At 42.4% G+C, this 21,600-nt stretch overlaps 1 protein-coding gene across 1 annotated transcript in view; it reads right to left on the bottom strand.

Annotated features, from left to right (window-relative positions):
- The window catches only part of LOC115471377 (polycystic kidney disease protein 1-like 3), a 120,919-nt gene that overhangs the window by 63,662 nt on the left and 35,657 nt on the right, over window positions 1–21,600 (bottom strand). The window contains exons 10-16 of the mRNA XM_030205074.1: window positions 18,871–19,101; window positions 17,715–17,816; window positions 13,345–13,520; window positions 11,650–11,796; window positions 3,951–4,135; window positions 3,527–3,729; window positions 369–549 (exon numbers count right to left, since the gene is read on the bottom strand). Of these exons, the coding sequence (XP_030060934.1) occupies window positions 369–549; window positions 3,527–3,729; window positions 3,951–4,135; window positions 11,650–11,796; window positions 13,345–13,520; window positions 17,715–17,816; window positions 18,871–19,101 (1,225 nt within the window). The remainder of the gene's footprint in view (window positions 1–368; window positions 550–3,526; window positions 3,730–3,950; window positions 4,136–11,649; window positions 11,797–13,344; window positions 13,521–17,714; window positions 17,817–18,870; window positions 19,102–21,600) is intronic.

Here is a 21,600-nt window from a genome sequence, read left to right as displayed (position 1 = left end):
CTCCTAGAAGAGCAAAGGACCATGTTCAGCACAGCACAGGTCTAACCCATACTGTGTCTCACACCTTCTGCTGGTGAGGCTCTTGTTATGAGGGGCCCTTTGCCGACCCCCCCCCCCCCCCCCGATGATGAAACTGCTATATGAGAGGCCCTGGTGATGTTTTTGTGTGTGAGGCCCTTCACTAACTCCCCCTTGTGATGAGGCTCCAGTATGAGGGGCCCTTCACTGGTTGCCCCTGATGTTGTTTGTATATGGTGCTGTCCAGTGACTCTGCCTGGTGTTCTTTTCATGATTATGGTCCCTGGCTCAAAACCTAGATGACCCCATAGATTGACAAAAACAGTCAAATAACATTCAAAGAATCTTACCATTTTCAGGAGGATATGGGGATTCCTCCCCTCTGCTTCGGTTTCTCAGGTAAGTGTGAATGAGGGAAGTCAATGTTTTCATGAGCTCACTAAGGCTGGCCAAGTGGATGACATCTTCTACGCTCATTTCAAGTACTTGCGTCATGTAATGATACAGAAACTTCACATTTTCCTTCATATCCTGAAAGATGGAAATGGAAAACCGTTAGAGGAGATGCCTGCTCTTCTGTTCACACTAGAGGTGAAAGTAAGATGAGAGCCATGACCCCTTCCCCTCCCCCACCTTGCCAAAAGTATCATTTATTTTGCATTGTTTAGAACTTGTTATTCCAAAACCACAAGTGGCCAGGTGGGTTCCAGACATACAAGCATAAAAGTTAATGACAATACCAATTCACATTCAATCAGGGCGATCAAGTGAAAAAATATGCTCTAATTTCTTAAGAAATACTAAAACAAATCACCCCTCCCCCCATGGATATTTAAACTCCATGGTCAGTATTACTTTAAAATCGATGACACTGACATTTCAACTTATATTGTTAACTGTCCGGGTAATGATCCAGGTACTGGTGCTGGGAATCAGTGGTACCAGGTAACTGCTGGCCCAGGTCCACCAGATCATTATCTGGATTGTCAGGCAGGCAGTATTATTATTATTTATTGCACTTGTATCCCACATTTTCCCACCTATTTGCAGGCTCAATGTGGCTTACAAAGACTTGTTATGGCATCGCCATGCCAGGTTACATCATACAATTGGTGCTACAAAGAAGTTAAAGAAGACAAGAGGATTGTTCAAGCAGTTGTAGAAAGATACATTCTGAATAAAGTTGGATTGGTGTTGTGTTATAGTTAGTTAAGGGTTCTCGTGGTAGGCTTTGCTAAAGAGGTAAGTCTTCAGGGATTTGCGGAAGTTGGTTAATTCGTTGATTGTTCTCAGGTGAGTTCGCAGTGAGTTCCATAGCTGTGTACTCATGTAAGAAAAGCTGGTCGCGTGTGTTTGTTTGTATTTTAGTCCTTTACAGCTGGGGAAGTGTAGGTTAAGAAAGGTGCGGGAAGATCTCTTAGCATTTCTGGGTGGTAGGTCCAAGAGGTCTAGCATGTAGGTCGGGGCATCTCCGTAAATGATTTTATGAACAATTGTGCAGATCTTAAATGTGATACGTTCTTTAAGTGTTCAGTAAAGATGTTCAGCCGCATTATCCAAACAAAATCAATGGCTGACCCTTCATAAGCTGTTCTTCTTCTCCATCTCCCCTATTAGAGAAGCTTCAGTGTGAGGGACCCCTGGAGATATTTCAGTATGAGGGACCTTCTGCTGATGTTTCTGTGTGGGGCTCCTCACTGATTCTCCCTCATAGCAGTCCATGGAGCTTGGCAAAGAGAAGGGGTTGATGATAAGCATTTAGCTAAGACTACAAGGTCCATGCTTCTTTCTTGGGTATACTAACTAGGAACATTCTTGTGAACTATGCAGAACATCACAGGAGAAGACCTTAGTCTGCACCATCAGTCAGAGACCCCAGGTAGGCAGACAGGCTTAGGTAGGATAGTGTGAAAAGGGGCCAATGGTTTTTAGGATCAGACAGAGACCCCAGGTGAGCAGCAAGAAGTGAGACAGGGTTCTTGATTGGCAGCATAACACAGGGATTTAAGGCAGTCAGCATAAGGTAGGGCCCCCAGCAATATATCTTGAGAGAGGACCTCCAGATTTTCATCTCTTTCTGACTGCACTGTGCATATAGAGGACTTCCTGCCTCAGCTTCCATACCTTCTCTTATACAAATGCAAATACAGCCCCAGGGCTCAGGCTGCTATTGTTAACCTAGAAAATTCAGATGTAACTTTTTTGATGGGAAAGGGGTGGGATTTGATATACCGCCTTTTCATGATAATGTATGTAACATACATAACATAGTAAAATAGTAAATGATGGCAGATAAAGACCTGTATGGTCCATCCATCTGCCCAATAAGATAAAACTCATAGCAAAAGGTATGATGCGATACTACCTATTCATACTTGATCTCGACTTGTCCTTGCCATTTTCATGGCATTGACCGTAGATGTCTGCCTTGTTCTGCCACTACTGAAGCTGTCATCAAAGCCTCACTCCAGCCCATCCAAATCTGTCCTTCCATAATCGAGGCACAGATCATAGAAGTCTGCCAGGCACTGACTTTGCTTCCCCATTGCTGAAGTTTCAATCTAATCACTCCTAAGTTTGTTGGCTTCCTTTCTTTCCATACAGGATTCCCATGTATTTTTTAATTCAATTACTGTTTTAATCTTCACCACCTTCCATAGGAGGGCATTCCAGGTATCTACCATCCTCTTCCTGATGTTATTCCTGGGTCAGCTCCCCTGCAACCTAAGTTCATGTCCTCTAGTTCTACCACCTTTCCCATCTCTGGAAAAGGTTTGTTTGTATATTAATACCTTTCAAATATTTGAATGTTTGAATCAATATCACCCCTGTCTCTCCTTTCCTCCAGAGTATACATGTTCAGGTCCTCAAGTCTCTCCTCGTATGTCTTGTGGTGCAAACTCCATACCATTTTTGTCGCTTTTCTCTGAACCACTTCCAGTCTTTTTATAGCTTTTGCAAGATAAGGCCTCTTAAACTGAACCCAACATTCCAAGTGGGGCCTCACCAATAACTTGTATTGGGGCAACAACATCTCCTTCCTTCTGCTGGTTATACCCCTCTCTACATAGCCTAGCATCCTTCTGGCCATGGCCACCACCTTGTCACATTGTTTCCTCACCTTGATATCCTCAGACACCAGCACCCTAAGGTCCTTCTCCTGAGCTGAGCTTATCAATCTTCTCTCCTCCTACTTGGTCCATCTTCTTTGGATTTTTGCACCCCAAGTGCATCACTCTGCACTTCTTCACATTAAATTTTAACTGCCAAACCTTTGACCATTCTTCTAATTTTTGGAAATCTCTTCTTATGGTTTCTACTTCCTCTGGGGAATCCACTCTATTGGCTGTCTTTGTGTCATCCGCAAGAAGACAAACTTTGCCTTCTAACCCTTCAGCAATGTCTCTCACATATATATTAAACAGAATCGGCCCCAGCACTGACCCCTGAGGCACTCCACTAAGAACATGCATTAAAGGCAGATTAGTGCAGTGCCCAGTGACTTCACCTCTATCAGTTCTGCTCCAGCATCCACGTCTGAAAGCACTGAAATGCTCTGTGAGACTCGAGGCTTGTTGGGCAGCTGCCATCCTTCTCGAAGCCTGACTTGGATCAAGTGGAACATTTGAACAATGAGCAGATTTGCAGGGAACAGGATCAAAGTAGCCTGTATACTGATTTTTAGTTGTGTTACAGTCACCAAAAATGGACCTGCATAAAAAGATTAAAAAATAGCTGGTCAGGAAAAAAATAAAACAGGTAACGACAGTGATTCCTGATCCGCACAATCACTCAGCATCACTCATCACCAACATAGGACTGAGCAGCCTCACAATATCTTGGGTTACCATCACAGCCTCTAGAGATGTTGACTGTGGCAATGAAAGCTCAGACCAATAATGAAAGAAGAAATAAGAGAAAGACCCCAATACCCAGCTGGTGGCTGTTCGAGCTGTCATCCCAGAACAGAATGTTAATCAGCATGTTGCATATTAAGAGGGTCAGACAGCAGGAGACGCGCTGAACTCGTGTGAAAGGGCTCCAGGGGCATCGATTCAGGACTGAAAACCAGAGATGATCTTTCAAGAGTCTTTCTACTGTCCTCGAAAGCACGTGTCTGAAAGACAAAAATGAAATGACCAAGATTCTACAATTCCAGCCTGCAGAATGGAAGAGGAAGATGAACCAATGGAAACATTTAGGAAACACTTCAAGGCACTTCAGTTCAATCAGGCAATTTTGGGGTGGATGTATGAAAACTGGTAGAATGTTTTTGATAATATAGACAAGTATGTTGTATTATTATTTTTCTCTGATTTGCGAATGCTTTCATTGAATTAGGTGTGTATCTTGCAGGAGTCACTGTTATTACCTGGTTTTTGTTTTTCATGACCAACTACTTTTTCCAATCTCCTTACTTAGGTAGCTCAATTCCTTACTATAGCTGCTCACCCTACTACCCCCCCCCCCCCCAAATGCTTTCCTGAATGAATGCTGTGTGTATGTTTCTTTCTGTCCTATGCAATCTTTGAGTTCCTTTCTTACCCTGCTTTTATTGTTTATGTAAATCGCTCTGATTTGTATTAAAAAAGAGCGGTATAGCAAATGTTAATACACGATAAACAAAAAGAGGAAATAGGGATGGACAATGGCCTTCCAAAAACAAAAAAGGGTTGGTTTGTTCTTTTTTTGGTGTGTCTCTTGCCGTAAGCCTCTTTGAACATTTGGAATAGTGGGTTATAAATATTTTAAATTAAATTCACCCCTGATATTGAGCCCATGACTATGAGTGCTTTTTCTTTAAATATCAGTTGTTGTGCGTTAAAATTATCCAGATAGTCCGTGGCAGTATCCGGCTAGAGGGTACCACTGAATATCCCCATTCCACGCTAGGCAGAAGATTTCAGCGTATTGTTTACATTGATATTTAGATCTTTTTCTTGAGTACTGACTCCTAAAGTGGACCCTAGCATCGGATAACTATGATTCAGAGATTATTCTTCCCGATGTACATCACTTTGCATTTGTCTACATTAAATTTCATCTGCCATTTGGATGCCCAGTCTTCCAGTTTCCTAAGGTCTTCCTGCAATTTTTCACAATCCGCATGCATTTTGAGAACTTTGAATAGTTTTATCATCTGTAAATATAATCACTTCACTCATTGTTCCAATTTCCAGATCATTTATAAATATGATAAATAGCACCTGTCCCAGTACAGATCCCCTGTGGCACTCCACTATTCACCCTCCTACATTAAGAAAACTGGCCATTTAACCCTATCCTCTATTTTCTGTCCACTAACCAATTCTTAATCCACAGATAGACATTGCCTCCTATCCCATGACTCCTTCATTTTCTCAGGAGTCTCTCATGATGCACTTTGTCAAAAGACTCGACATGGGCTGTGTTTTGGATATAACACCTGCATCAGGAGTGGCTTGAATTTGATTTTCTCCAGCCAAACAAAACACAGAAGAACAAGTCTCCACAGCAGGCAACAAAAAAACACAGTGCAGAAGGCAAAAAACAAAAATAATTGATGCCAGCAATCCTTTATTATACTTCTAGAAGACTCGATATGGGCCATGTTTCAGCTATAACGCCTGCATCAGGAGTCTGAAGTCTTGACAAAGAAGAATCCAGACTGGCATTCAACACTCAAACAACTGTAAGAGCAGAAAATGACCCAAAGAGCTAAGCTCACTCTAAATTTGCTGATGACACAAAGTTATTCAAAGTTGTTAAATCGCGACAGGATTGTGAAAAATTACAAGAGGACCTTACGAGACTGGGCGGCTAAATGGCAGATGACGTTTAATGTGAGCAAGTGCAAGGTGATGCATGTGGGAAAAAAGAACCTGAATTATAGCTACGTCATGCAAGGTTCCACTTTAGGAGTTACGGACCAAGAAAGGGATCTGGGTGTCGTCGTCGATAATACGCTGAAACCTTCTGCTCAGTGTGCTGCTGCGACTAGGAAAGCGAATAGAATGTTGGGTATTATTAGGAAAGGTATGGAAAACAGGTGTGAGGATGTTATAATGCCGTTGTATTGCTCCATGGTGCGACCGCACCTTGAGTATTGTGTTCAATTCTGGTCGCCTCATCTCAAGAAAGATATAGTAGAATTGGAAAAGGTGCAGCGAAGGGCGACTAAAATGATAGCGGGGATGGGACGACTTCCCTATGAAGAAAGACTAAGGAGGCTAGGGCTTTTCAGCTTGGAGAAGAGACGGCTGAGGGGAGACATGATAGAGGTATATAAAATAATGAGTGGAGTGAACAGGTGGATGTGAAGCGTCTGTTCACGCTTTCCAAAAATACTAGGACTAGGGGGCATGCGATGAAACTACAGTGTAGTAAATTTAAAACAAATCGGAGAAAATTTTTCTTCACCCAACGTATAATTCGTTGCCTGAGAAAGTGGTGAAGGCGGTTAGCTTAGCAGAGTTTAAAAAGGGGTTGGACGGTTTCCTAAAGGACAAGTCCATAAACCGCTACTAAATGGACTTGGGAAAAATCCACAATTCCAGGAATAACATGTATAGAATGTTTGTACGTTTGGGAAGCTTGCCAGGTGCCCTTGGTCTGGATTGGCCGCTGTTGTGGACAGGATGCTGGGCTCGATGGACCCTTGGTCTTTTCCCAGTATGGCATTACTTATGTACTTATGTACAAACTGCGGATGCAATTTACAGTTTGGTTTGATATAAAAGCTAAAGCAGACAGAAAACTCAAAGTCTTGGATTTCAAACATACTGACTTTAGTAAAATGAGGGTGTACCTGAAGAAAGAGCTTATGGGATGACAGGACAGATGAGACGTGGAAAGACAGTGGTCCTGGCTGAAAGGAGCTATAAATATGGCTACTAACCTTTATGTAAGGCGAGTAAATAAAAGCAACAGAAAAAGGAAACCGATATGGTTCTCCAAGGAAGTGGCTGAGAAAATAAAGGCTAAAGAGTTGGCGTTCATGGAATACAGAAAAACTCAAGAAGAGGAACACAGAGAGGAATACTGGATGAACCTGAAAGAAGCCAAGAGAGAGAGATACGTCTGGCGAAAGCGCAAGCGGAAGAACAAATGGCTAGAAATGTAAAGAGGGGCGACAAACATTTCTTCAGGTATATTCGTGAAAGGAGGAAGACCAAAAATTGAATTGTGAGACTGAAAGATGCTGTGAACCACTATGTGGAGAATGATGAGAAAAAAAGCAAATGTGATAAACAAATACTTCTGTGTTCACGGAAGAAAATCCTGGAAAAGGACCAGGACTGGTTGGCAAAGTTACATATGAGAACGGAGCGGATATAGCACCGTTCACGGAAGAGAGTGTTTATGAACAACTTGAAAATCTAAAGGTGGGCAAAGCCATGGGACCGGACGGGATCCACCCCAGGATATTGAGGGAGCTCAGAGAGGTTCTGGCGGGTCCTCTTAAAGATTTGTTTAATAAATCCTTGGAGACGGGAGAGGTTCCGAGGGACTGGAAAAGAGCGGATGTGCCATTCTTCACAAAAGTGGTGACAAGGAAGAAGCTGGAAATTACAGGCTGGAAAGCCTCACTTCAGTTATTGGAAAAAAGTAATGGAAGCAATGCTGAAGGAACGGATAGTGAATTTCCTGGAATCCAAATAGATTATAAGATCTGAAACAACATGATTATACCAAAGGTAAATTGTGCCAAATGAATCTGCTTGAATTCTTTGACTGCAGTTTTTGTCCTTTAGCTCCTTTGAGCAGGGACTGTCCTTTTTTGTTAATTGTACAGCGCTGCGCAACCCTGGTAGCGCTTTAGAAATGTTAAATAGTAGTAATAGTAGTAGTAGGGTGACCAGAGAATTGGATCGAGGACGTGTGCTAGATGTAATCAACTTAGATTTCAGAAAAAGCCTTTGACACGGTTCCTCATAGGAGGCTCTTGAATAAACTGAAGATAGGACCCAAAGTGGTGAACTGGATTAGGAACTGGTTGACAGACAGATGCCAGAGTGTGGTGGTTAATGGAATTCACTTGGAGAAAGGAAAGGTGAGTAGTGGAGTGCCTCAAGGATCGGTGCTGGGTCCAATTCTGTTCAATATATTTGTGAGCAACATTGCCAAATGGTTAAAAGGTAAGGTTTGCCTTTTTGCGGATGATACCAAGATTTGTAACAAAGTGGACACTGCGGAGATAGTGGAAAACATGAAAAAGGATCTGCAAAAGTTAGAAGAATGGTCTGTTTGGCAATTAAAATTCAATGCAAAGAAATGCAAAGTGATGCACTTAGGGAACAGAAATCCACGGGAGACGTATGTGCTAGGAGATGAGAGGCTGATATGCACATGTAACACTGGTCCCACTCACTCAGTTCACAGGCACTGGCTAAGCTCTTTGAGTCAGGCAACCCAGGATCAGGTTGTACAAGTTCAAAATATCGAACTGGGGGTAGGCTAGAGCCAGACTTAATCCTGGTAGGGCACTCTCATTCACACACAAAACAGGCAGCAGTCTCCATATTTTAACTTCAACTTGCTTTGCTAACAGTAACTTGAAAACATAGTTCATAAACTTGTCAACTTGGTCTGTATTTTTCAGGGCTTTTTTTTTTCAGATGATCAGCACAGTGTCAAAAATAATCTCCAAATGATATCAGGGCATTCCAGTGGCGTACCAAGGGGGGGGCGGGAGGGGCGGTCCGCCCCGGGTGCACGCCGCTGAGGGGTGCCGCGGCGCGTGCCTGCTCTGAGTTCGCTGACTTCGCGTGTTCGCTGCAGCTCCCTCTGCCCTGGAACAGGTCACTTCCTGTTCCGGGTCAGAGGGAGCTCCAGCGAACGCGCGAAGTCAGGGAACTCTGAGCAGGCGCGTGCTGCGGCACCCCCCCCAGCGGCGTGCACCCAGGGGGGGTTCCGCGCTGCATCGGGGGGGGGGGGTGCTGCACCGGGGGGTGTCCACGCTGCATCGGGGGAGGAGGTGCTGCACCCGGGGGGGCGGGGCGCCGCCCCAGGTGTCCGCCCCCCTAGGAACGCCACTGGGGCATTCAAATCTCCTCTATTTGCAAACCAGAACTAAGTACTTGGTAATCACGCCATAGACTTCTTACAGTTTCATAGGATTAACTCAGTTTTATCTCTGTCCCATCCCATAACAGGGATCATTCACATGTGCAATGAAAAGAAGCCAACTTGGCACTGTGTATATTATATACATATGCTGTCTTGGATAATAGCAGTAAGTTGAAAAATGTAAAGTTATGCATATCTTGACTTCTTTCACCATTTTTATTTATTTATTTGTAGCATTTGTATCCCACATTTTCCCACCTATTTGCAGGCTCAATGTGGCTTACATTTGCCATAGTGGCATTTGCCATTTCCGGTCTACAGAGTTGCACATGGTTTTACAGTCAGTGCGTACATACATGGTATAAGAATACATTATGATCTTGCATAGGTGTCAACATTAGGATAAAAGTGATAGTGTTTGGCGATGAGGTTAGTTAGCATTGTGTGGTTACATAGTAATTGATATTAGATTAGAAGTGGGATTGTTTGTTTATTAAAAGCATTGAGGTTATTCGATCATGTGATTAAGGTTGATCCAGCCTTATTTTTCAATCTTATTGTTTAGTAATTAGGACTGCTCTTTAAGGTCAGCTTTTAGCATGGGTCATCTCTGCAACCACATAGAATACCAAGCATAAGAGGCACCTGCTTGTGGTACTTAAGGTCTATTTTGGTACAACTTCTTCCAACTTCTCCCCTTACGGATCATAATCCTCCATAAACAGGAGGAGAATAGCTCTGACCTGTGTGGCTCCTTAATCTGCTAAATTCTCTTTGAAGCCTGCACTGTACAGAACTCCATCGTGTCATGGGACCCACCATCTCTGTATGCTGCAAATTTCATACTGAAACCATCGGAGGAAGAGGTAGACGCAGGTAAGAAGCACTGCTTAAGTACATAAGTATTGCCACACTGGGACAGACCAAAGTTCCATCAAGCCAGTAGTGGGAGGCGGGGCTGGAGGTTGGGAGGCGGGGATAGTGCAGGGCAGAATTATACGGTTTGTGCCAGAGCCAGTGGTGGGAGGTGGGACTGGAGGTTGGGAGGCAGGGATAGCGCTGGGCAGACTTATACGGTCTGTGCCAGAGCCGGTGGTTGGGAGGCGGGGCTGGTGGTTGGGAGGCGGGGCTAGTGCTGGGCACACTTATACGGTCTGTGCCCTGAAGAGCACAGGTACAAATCAAAGTAGGGTATACACAAAAGTAGCACACATGAGTTGTCTTGTTGGGCAGACTGGATGGACCGTGCAGGTCTTTTTCTGCCGTCATCTACTATGTTACTATGTTACTATGAAAATTCTGCCAGAAGTGAGGCACTCTCGATCTCACTCCTCCTATCTGGGGTGTCTTTCCCCCCCCCCCCCCAAGCACTTCCAAACGTTCTGAAGTAGGGGACATTCCATAGACACCCACTGCTCTATTGCAGGGGCTTCAATCACCACACACTGCAAACTCTTCCTGCCTTGGTTCCCAGGACTTCCCCCTTGGTAGTCAGGGTCTTGGATGGGATGGGTTAGGAGAGACCAGAATTTTCTCTATGCAATGCCTTTTATTACTTCTTGGCCCTGCCTCCAAGGGCTGACCCTTCACAAAACCTACCACCAGGCTGACAGTCCCAGCCTGACCTGCCTGAAAATTCTCCCACCTTCTGCCTGCAGCAGAAGCATTTTTCAGGGGGTGTCAAACACAGACAGGCAGAAGGTCCTTGGGGTGATAGTATCTGAGGATCTGAAGGTGACGAAACAGTATGACAAAGCGGTGACTGTAGCCAGAAGGATGCTAAGCTGAAGAGAGAGAGGCATAACCAGCAGAAGAAAGGAGGTATTGATATCCCTGTACAAGTCAGTGGTGAGGTCCCACTTGGAGTACTGTGTTCCATTTTGGAGGCCATATCTTGCTAAGCATGTAAAAAAACTTGAAGCGGTCCAGAGGAAGATGACAAAAATGGTAGGAGGCTTGCACCAAAAAACGTAAGAGAGAAGAGACTGGAAAACATGAATACGTATATCATAGAAGAGAGAAGGGACAGGGGAGATATGATATAGGCATTTAAATACTTGAAAGGTATTAATATAGAGACAAATATTTTCCAAAGAAGGGAAAATGGTAAGACTAGAGGGCATGAATTGAGGTTGTGGGTTGGTAGACTTAGGAGTAATGTCAGGAAATTCTTTGTCTTGGAGAGGGTGGTTGATGCCTGGAATGCCCTCCCGAGGGAGGTGGTGGACAAAAAAACGGTGATGGAATTTAAATTAGAAAATGGAAAATGAATGGTATAAAAAACAAAACTTAAATAGTTGCATGTCGAGTTTTATTGCATTTGTATCCCACATTTTCCCACCAAAGGACAGAGCCAGGCATACTTCTACAAATTATGTCCCAGAAATGCCAAAGAGAGGCAATAATTAAGTATTTCATATCACATTCATTGTTGGTTTAATCATGACTTGTTAATGAGTGTGACTGTTGGCAGACTGGATAGACCATTCAGGTCTTTATCTGCCATGAATTACTATGCTAGTGCAAACTCATTCCCAAGAGAATGAAGAAGCCAAGGTCACTTCCATGTCATGAAGCTCATACCGTAAGCACATAAGATCAGTCTCCGATGCTGCAGGAAAAATTTTGTCCACGTGGCAGTCTTCTAGGTCAATTGCTAGCCAACACTCACACAAGAAGTATTTCTTTCTTCTAGCTTGCAAGTCAGTAACAACAACGTGATTTACATACCTAGAAAAGAGAGAAAGGAAATAAGGGCTTGGTCTTCTCCCTCTGTTTTTAATCCCCATCTCTTACTTGCCTTATCTTTCCTTCTGTTGGGCAGTTTTCAGTGATGGGCTTTAGCATTTTAATCTCAATGCCAGACATGTTGTTTAAGTGAATACATTAGACATTTAGTTTACACTGGTTATTTAGCTTATCCTAAGAATGCCAAAAATTCACCTCTATCTGCTTAATTTTCTGCAACCTTCACTCTCTGTCTTGTCACTATACAGACAGCATCAGGCTAGTTAGAGGGAATTAACACCCTGCACAATACAGCCCACTGGATCTTTAATCTTAATGCAATGAGCCATAATGGACTAAATTTAGAGTTTGAATGGATGTTGATAACATAATTAGTGCTTTCTATTGGCTGATTTTGGTCAGGTGATGAGTTCGGAAAAGCTTCTTCTGAGGTCAAGAAAGATAAGTTCTATTTTTGCAACTCTTAAGACTCTACAGTTTAAAGCTATTGAAGTTGCCTATGAAATTAATGAAGATTTTTATATAAAATTAAAATGAACCGATGAAGAATTATGGTGAATATTGGATCCCTAATCATTCTTTATAAGAGAAGCCATCACCTCTGAAAAACTACAAACATTTATATTGAGATAAATGGATGTTTTTGTGAAGCAGTTCTGGTGTCACTGAATGATAATAAGACCTAACTTGTTAGGACTGGGACTACGTTTTCACATAATTTTATCTGCGTATCCTGTCACGTGTGTGCAAAACTACTTTTACAAAATTATTTGCTAGAGCATTTAAAAATGTACAGACAGAGCCAGTCACTAACCCTGTTTCAGTATTGGCCTATGTGTCTTAAGTTTCGTAAGAATGGAAGTGTTGCCACACTGGAACAGACCAAAGGTCCATCAAGCCCAGTAGCCTGTTTCCAACAGTGGCCAATCCAGGTCACAAGTACCTGGCAAAATCTTATAACCTGGACTGTTTTAACAGTTAACTTATGATTTCATTTACCAAAATTAAATACAATAGACAGAATTGTAGGGGCAGACATTCAAAGCGATATAAACGGCCAGTAGATGCTCCTGGTTGTTTAATTTGCTTGTCCGGGGTTAACTGGCAAACTTCAGTGACACTTAATCAGACAGTGCTGCTGAATATTGCTGCTTAAGGTTCAAACCTCCTACCCCCGGCTCCATCCCCCATCCTGTTCACCCCCTCAAAAGATACAGTAAGGTAGGCCTGGGTCTCCACCCACCACCTCCCTTGGCCTACCCTGAAGAATCCCTGGTGGTTCAGTGGTAAATGGGCAGGAGTGATGCCCACGTTGGAGGCAGCTTCAAAATATCTGCCACAACTTCTCGCAGCAGTCTCGCAGTACTTCAAGTGCGGGACCTACGATAAGCCTTGTATTTCACTGCTGCCTCATGGCCTGCTTCAGCCTAAAGATGGTGCTCACTTTATTCTCCATCTCTCACTCCCACTCACAATAATATTTACAGAAAACGTTACTTCAGATGGCTGCTGTAGGGTGGTGGTGATTACCAGGATGGGCTGCTGCCAGAATTGTCATGCCAAAGTCTTATGCAGTGTATCTTCCCCAGGAATCGAGTTTTCAGAAGGAAGATGTCCACTCCTCCACGCTCAAAGACAGCTGTGGTTGAGTTGGTCAGGTGATGGGGCTCACTCTGCCCCTCTGTTCCATATAGTGTGATAACAACCTAAAGGCCGAAAAGGGTTATTAACTTGAGAATAAGAATGCCCTGGACAGATTTCTCTATACAATACTTCTAAGTATGTCTACTTTCAACTTGATCATTTTCTTTGTTTTTTTTAAATGTGTCAAAGCATAGTATTGTGAATGTGATGCATGCAGATGCCTGAGCATACAGATGATGTATGGAATAATGTATGATAGTTCCACATTCCTATACATGTTAGATTTTTACTGGAACCACTAGCAGTTTTGGAAAGTACCCTGAATCCCCTGAACTTGAGATGTAAGCAGAATATAATCTAGCCAATGATTTTTCAAAGTTTGTGTCCCATGATTTGTGATGTAACAAGTTAATTTATGACTTAATGCATTTTTAATAAAAAGAGCAGAGGACCTGATGGATTTTGAGACAGTTCTGGGTGTGCTCACTGTCATTAAGTGGGACCCACACTTGGCTGTAAATAATGGATCTCTTTGTATGTTCCACCCTTCACATACATTGCCTCCTCCCTCAAAACACCCAGGGAAAATCTGCTGCAGTACAAAGAAAAAAAAGCCACAGACAGAATCTCCCTTATAGTGACATACAACCCAGAGCTGGAAAAATTAAGAAAAATCATAAAAGATCTTCAGCCTCTACTCCAGAAGGATGAATTACTGAAAGAGATATTCCCATCCCCATCAGTACTGGCCTTCCGACAGCCACCCAACTTAAAACACAAGCTAATCAGAAGTAAGCTCCCAACACAGACTCACAAAGGAGAGAATGGCACACATCCTTGCAATATATCCAGCTGCAAACTATGCCAAAACATTTCACAGGACCCCCACGGTCATTCACAAAGGAAAAATATTCAACATAAAGAAATCTTCCAATGTGGTATACATCATTCAGTGTAAAAAATGTGACGAAGGATGCTATATTGGAGAAACAAGCCAGATGCTAAAGACAAGATTTAATTTACATAGACATCACATGAAAAATGTCAATGCCAGCCAGGATGCCACGCCTGTGGGGCAGCACTTTACAAAACCAGAACACTGTACCAGTGATTTCATAGTAAGAATCCTGAAAGGGAACTTTAAAACAATACAGGAACGTAAGACCTTTGAAGTCAGAATGATTAAATATTTTGACACCCACCAGACAGGACTTAACAAAGATCTGGGTTTTCTAGTCCATTATAAACCATAAAGTTGTACTGCTCTGTTTGTCACCCTACTGTCTCCATGCATATCTCACCTATCCACCCCCATCCTGTTAGAATATCACTGAAATGCTTTGATGTTCCCATGCATATCTCCTGGTCTCTCACTATCCACCCCCACCCTGTCACTGGAAATGCTTTGATGTTTCACTTTTATATACTGTCATCTACCAACACTTGCTTATTTCCGATCTGACGAAGGGCAACCTTCGAAAGCTAATCAAGAAATGTATTAAGTTACGTCCAATAAAAAAGGTATCATCTTATTTTCTTTTCCATGTTTTGTTTTATTTCTATTGATTACCACCCAAAAGAGAAATCCATCTGGGCAGAGTACAATCTAAAAGAAGAAGAGAGAAAGAAAAAACACAAAATATTAAAAGCAGACTAACAAGAAGCAGAAGGGATAAAGGGTGAACTACAATATAGACAGGAAAGAGGGGATTAGGGAAAACACAATAGGGTTGGGAATCCTGTAAACCGGGTACCGGTGATCTAATCTGGAAAAACTAGTTGTAAGCATCCTGAAAGAGAAATGCTTTTAGTTCATATTGAAAGTGGGGAAGTGAAGTTAGTTAAAGAATACCATAATTTTGGTCCCTGAAAGGAAAATATTGTGAGACTGCTATGTTCATAATAAAGCTCTCGGTATGATGAAATGGATAAAAGATTAAGTTGAGACGACCTTGGTGTTCTAGTTTGAGTGGATTAAAAACTGGTTAAAAGATAGAAAACAGAGAGTAGGGTTAAATGGTCAATATTCTCAATGGAGAAGGGTAGATAGTGGGGTTCCCCAGGGGTCTGTGCTGGGACCGCTGCTTTTTAACATGTTTATAAATGACCTAGAGATGAGAGTAACTAGTGAGGTAATTAAATTTGCTGATGACACAAAGTTATTCAAAGTCGTTAAATCGCGGGAGGATTGTGAAAAATTATAAGAGGACCTTACAAAACTGGGAGACTGGGCGTCTAAATGGCAGATGACATTTAATTAATTAATTTATTTGTTACATTTGTACCCCACATTTTCCCACCTATTTGCAGGCTCAATGTGGCTTACATATTACCGTGAGGCGTTAGCCACCTCCGGTGATGAAACAAATACAGAGTGATGTTATTGTCAATGAGATAAATGTGTTACAGACACATTAGGGGAATCGTAGAGAAGAGGAGTTATATAGTGTTCATAGTGTTTATTACAAGTTTTGGTTTCTTTGTGTTGCTGGGTTCAGGCACTTAAGTTGGGTCAGTAGGGTATGCCTTTTCGAACAAGTTGGTCTTTAGTGATTTCCGAAAGTTGAGGTGGTTGTACTTTGTTTTAATGGCTTTTGGTAGTGCATTCCAGAGTTGCGTGCTTATATAGGAGAAGCTGGATCCATAAATTGATTTGTACTTGAGTCTTTTGCAGCTAGGGTGGTGAAGATTTAAGTATGTTCGTGATGTTCTGGTTGAGTTTCTGGTTGGCAAGTCTATGAGGTCAATCATATATCTCAGGGCATCGCCATAGATAATTTTGTGGACCAGGGTGCAGATTTTTAAAGTAATATGTTCTTTGATTGGGAGCCAATGTAGTTTTTCTCGAAGGGGTTTGGCGCTTTCGAATCATGATTTTCCAAATATAAACCTGGCTGCTGTGTTTTGAGCGGTCTGTAGCTTCTTTATGAGTTGCTCTTTGCATCCCGCATAAATTCCGTTGCAGTAGTCGGCATGGCTTAGTACCATTGATTGTATCAGGTTGCGGAATGTTGCCCTCGGGAAGAATGGTTTCACGCGTTTAAGTTTCCACATTGAGTGGAACATTTTCTTGATTGTAGAGTTAATGTGAGCAAGTGCAAAGTGATGCATGTGGGAAAGAGGAACCTGAATTATAGCTACGTGATGCTGGGCACAGGCAGGGGCCGGGCTTGATCCCGGTAGGCCATAAGGTTTTAAGCCACACTTTTACTGTGATTTCTTTATCAGTCTGGGAGTAAATTACCATCATTTCTACTCCAAAGAAACTCTCCTTTCCAGGATTGATAGTTTTATGCAAACAAACTTTACTGGAAGGCTGCAAGAGGCAGATATCCAAACTTCATACTTTCGTTGTAACAGAACAGTTCACTTGATATCAGACATTTCAACTCACTGAAAGAAGTTTTAGTGCCAGTCCATGACTCTTGGTCTAAATCTTATCTACTTAATTAATAGTCTGTTTACAAATCCTGGGGTATTTACATATTTACAGCACCACCAGTCCAATACCCATCCTTTCTGGCAGAATAAGCCAAGGCTGTGTTTGCAATGCTTTCTGCCGTAAGCTGTCCTGCTAGGCTTTATCCAGCTGCCAGACCTACTCAGGATCAGACCTCCCTGGCTGTCCTTCCTCCAAAGGTGCACTTCCAGGAGCTGCTCCCTCTGGCACTAAACAGGTTCTTTCCTGTTCTGCTCACAGACTGCATTAACCCTTTCTACCTACCCGGAGCACTCTTCTCACTCTAGTTAATCCCTTTGTTGGCAAAAATCTCCTCTTTATTAATTCAGCCTTAGTTTATTGAGCCTGTCCAGGACACCCCCTCTCCTCACGGGTCCTGGCTGAAGGCAACCAAAGACCGTGTGATCCCTAATTCCATCACTTTTATCACCTTCTAACTCCACCCTTCTATGACACCTACTGGCAGTTGTTCTTCACTAATCCTCCCCCTAGGCTGGGCTCTCCCCCTCCCATCCCTTACTGCTCTCCCTCCCACCAGTGACTTTGGAGAGTCGTACAGCAACCTCGTAATCCCTTGAGGAAATTCCGACTTCCATTTACCAGGGAATTATATAAATATCATTGTTTCCTCCAGAATTCAGGGCTGCAGCCTACTGAGACCAAGACTGGTTGTTTCCCACAAACTGGCCTGAGACCCTTCCAAGTGCTCTGACTGACTGCCCTTACTGTGTCTAATCTCTGCACCTTAATCTGAGCTGAGCCACTCATGAATTTAGCACCTATCACACGTGCTAACCTTAGAGGTTGTTGCTGCACCTCTTCGATTTCCAGTGAAGACTTGAACCAAGTGGCGGAAGTGAGCGACGGCATCATTGTCTGCGAGTACTGTGACCTTTGCCTGAAGTAAACAGAAAAGGCAGAGAATAAGGCAAGTGGCATTTCAATCCCCCTCCCCCCAGTCACACAAGACTGGAAACTAATCATAGTAACCTAGTAGATGATGGCACATAAAGACCGGCATGGTTCATCCAGTCTGCCCAATAAGATAAACTCATAATACATTACACAAGTAAGTAAGGAAGAGGTTGGGAACTACAGGCTGGTAAAAACTACTTAAAAGATAGAAAACAGAGAGTAGGGTTAAATGGTCAGTATACTCAAAGGAGAAGGGTAGATAGTGGGATTCCACAGGGGTCTGTGATGGGACCGATGCTTTTTAACATATTTATAACTGATCTAGACATGGGAATAACTAGTGAGGTAATTAAATTTCCTGACGACACAAAGTTATTCAAAGTTGTTAAACTGGAAGAGGACTTTACGAGACTGGGAGACTGGGCAACTAAATGGCAGATGATGTTTAATGTGAGCATGTGCAAAGTGATGCATGCAGGAAAGAGAAGCCTGAATTATAGCTACGTGATGCAAGGTTCCACATTAGGAGTCACCAATCTGGAAAGGGATCTGATTCATTTCTTTGACCGGATGACCAGAGAGTTGGATCGAGGAAGAGTGCTTGATGTGGTATATTTAGAGTTTAGCAAAGCCTTTGACATGGTTCCACATAGATGAGTAATAAATAAGTTGAGTGCCCTCAGTATGAACCTTAAAGTGACTGACTTTAGGAATTGGTTGAGTGGAAGGCAATAGAGGGGATTTACAAATTTGGATCACGTATCAGCCAGTGAGGTGGAGGTCTTCCATGACTGGAGGCCGAAAACCTAACCTAGCTTCTGGGCAAAAGAAACTGCATTGTTTTTTTTTCCTTTCAATAATACTATCCCCCTAACCTTGGATATGTATCTACCATGCCTATTGGTTAGTCCACACTGATTTAAATATATATATTTGATAAATTAAATAGTTTTTGGTATCTAATAAGAAATTAAAAGCATTGTCACTTATGAATCAGGACTGAGAACAAATGTGAATATTTAAAACCACTCTCCTACCTTTGTCTTGTCCTGTTTGTCTTTCTTTCGGGCCCAAATGATTATAAGTAGGTAAATCCCCAAAATACTGCCCAAAAAGGCCACCCCAACAGGGTTTTTAGAAACATTTGCAAAAAGTCTGGCTGTGTCCCGGAGGTCTACGGTCCTTGGCATGATGAAGAAGGTGCTGCCAAAGAAGGTCAGATGATTGCAAAAACACTGGGTAGAAGTCACTGTAGTCCGAGGTCCAACCTGAAGTACATAAAAATATGCTTTTATCTGTTACCACTGGCCCAACTCTTCTTTTGACTTACAGAGCACCAGAGAGCTGAGGGTCTGTTAAACAAACCATTGGGACTCCCAGTGTCCTTCTGAGATATTCAAGATAAGATTTAATGGTCCATGAGCTAAGAATGTCTTCTGTACCTCTTACAAACACATACACCCTAATTCTATAAATTTGGGCACACAATTTTAAATTGCCTGTGCAGGTTACGGAATGGAACCTAACCTAATCATTTAAGTGGGTGGTAATTGGCTTTAACTGCCAATAATGACCCTTATGTGGTGTGTGTTGGCATGAATTTGCAGTTATACACAATTACACCCGTGCTATTCTATAAATGTAGCGCCAAAGTTATACAGTGTGTAACTGCAAAGGAGGTGTTAACATGGGAGGAGAAGGCAGGTCAGGAACGTGTTGGCTACTTACACGCTATGGTTACACCACGCTGTCAGTTATGAGTGTGGCACCAGCAGTTATACCAGGCCTTTGACATGGCGTAAATACGTTATCTTGTTGGGCAGACTGGATGGACCGTGCAGGTCTTTTTCTGCCGTCATCTACTATGTTACTTGTAAACTCAGGTGCTCAAATACCAATTTAAGCTAGTATTTTATAACGACTTCAGCACCTAAATTTGCCATTATGGAATTCTTGCTGAGTGCTCAAAGTTTCTGCACCAAACATTTGGTGCCTTTCTTCAATCTAGCCCATAATATCACTCTGTATCTGTCACACCGGAATGGCGATCACCTCACGGTACTATGTAAGCCACATTGAGCCTGCAAATAGGTGGGAAAATGTGGGATACAAATGCAACAAATAATAATAATATAGCGGATGTAATTCCAAAATAAACATTTACTGAGGTACTTAGAAAATGGGCATCTTTTCTTTTTTATTTATAGAAAAAAATTTCAAATGTATATTCAGGCAATAAAACTTATTATAGAAAACATAGCAGTTACCCCTCCCCCTCCCATTTACAAAGCCACCCTAGCAGTGAATGGGCTGTGTCAGCATTACCACACTGACAGCTGCTAGTGCAGATTTGTAAACAGGGGGGTTAGTATGTTCCATGTAAGATTATCAACATTGCACGTTTACTGTGATCATATACCAGGGTAATGTGTTTACAGGTAAGATGATCAGCTTTGCACGTTTGGATATGATTATATACTCGACAAATCTGACAAGTAAACACACTACCTAGGTATAGCGTGTTTTATACATGTATTATATTTGCATGTACGATCATATCAAATATGCAAATATAATACTTAAATGAAAAACGCATTGCTGCAATATGCAATCATTTTAATAGTGCAAATCTAATAATCTTATATGGAAACACATAGCAAAAATGGAAATATGATAATCTAACATAGAAAACACATTTTGGGGAATTCTATATCTGGCACAAAATATTAGGCGCTACTTCTGCACCGAGCTTTCGGCATGAAGACATGTTCTAACAGATGCAAGGTGCTGAAATGGGGTAGAAATGACAGACCCATGCAAAAACAAATGCACCCATTTAGAGAACACTACTTCAGTGTTTCCATGCGGATCTGCAAAGGGGATGTGGCCATGGGAGGGACATGGGTGGGTCAGGGGCCTTCCCTTATTTTATAACCAACAACGTCTACAATTCTGGGCGGTGTACAAAGGGGATCATTTTCCAGGCATTTAGACTTACAAAGTTCCATAGGTTACTATGAGGGACATTTCAATATGACGTCTAAATCCAGCTTAGGATGTTTTGCACAAAACATTAAAAAATCTGAATAGGAAAGAAAGTCATTTTCAAAAAAGAAAAGCGTCTTATCTGTTTTTTTGCTCCCTTATCTTGTCCCTTGAGCCCTCCAAAAACCACCCAAAACACACTGTCCCCCACTGTACACCATTACAATAGTCCTTATGGGTTAAAGGGACAGCTATATGTGGGTATAGTAGGGTTTTTGGTGACTTTGGGAGGGGTCACAGTTTCTACCACAGGTAGAGAGAGATAGGGACCTGAATCCCCCACTCCATAGTGCACTGCACTGACCACTTCACTACTCCAGGGACCTGCCTGCTGCTCTAATAGACCTGGCTATAACATCTCAGGCTGACATAGAGGCTGGTAAGTCATAGTTTTATTCACATTTTTGGGGAGTGGGTCAGTGACCACTGAGGGGGTATTAGGGGGTCATCCCTGATTCTCTCCACTGGACATCTGGTCATTCAGGGCACCTTTTTGTGCCTTATTCATCCTGAAAACACGTCTAGACCAAAATGTGTTAGTTTTAGTCCTGGACATTTTGGTTTTGCTCCATTACAGCTGTAAAACGTCCAAGTGTTAAGCAACCCCTAATCCTGCCTTTGAAATGTCCCCGACATGCCCCCCTTGTGATTTGGATGCACTGCAGACAAATTGCATAGATAAATGTCTAAACCATATATAGTTGCTCTAGATATATAGAAAT

This window comes from Microcaecilia unicolor, chromosome 5 (genome assembly GCF_901765095.1).
Source record: "Microcaecilia unicolor chromosome 5, aMicUni1.1, whole genome shotgun sequence".
Classification (NCBI taxonomy): Eukaryota; Metazoa; Chordata; class Amphibia; order Gymnophiona; family Siphonopidae; genus Microcaecilia; species Microcaecilia unicolor.
This window is presented reverse-complemented; position numbering and strand designations above follow the sequence as displayed.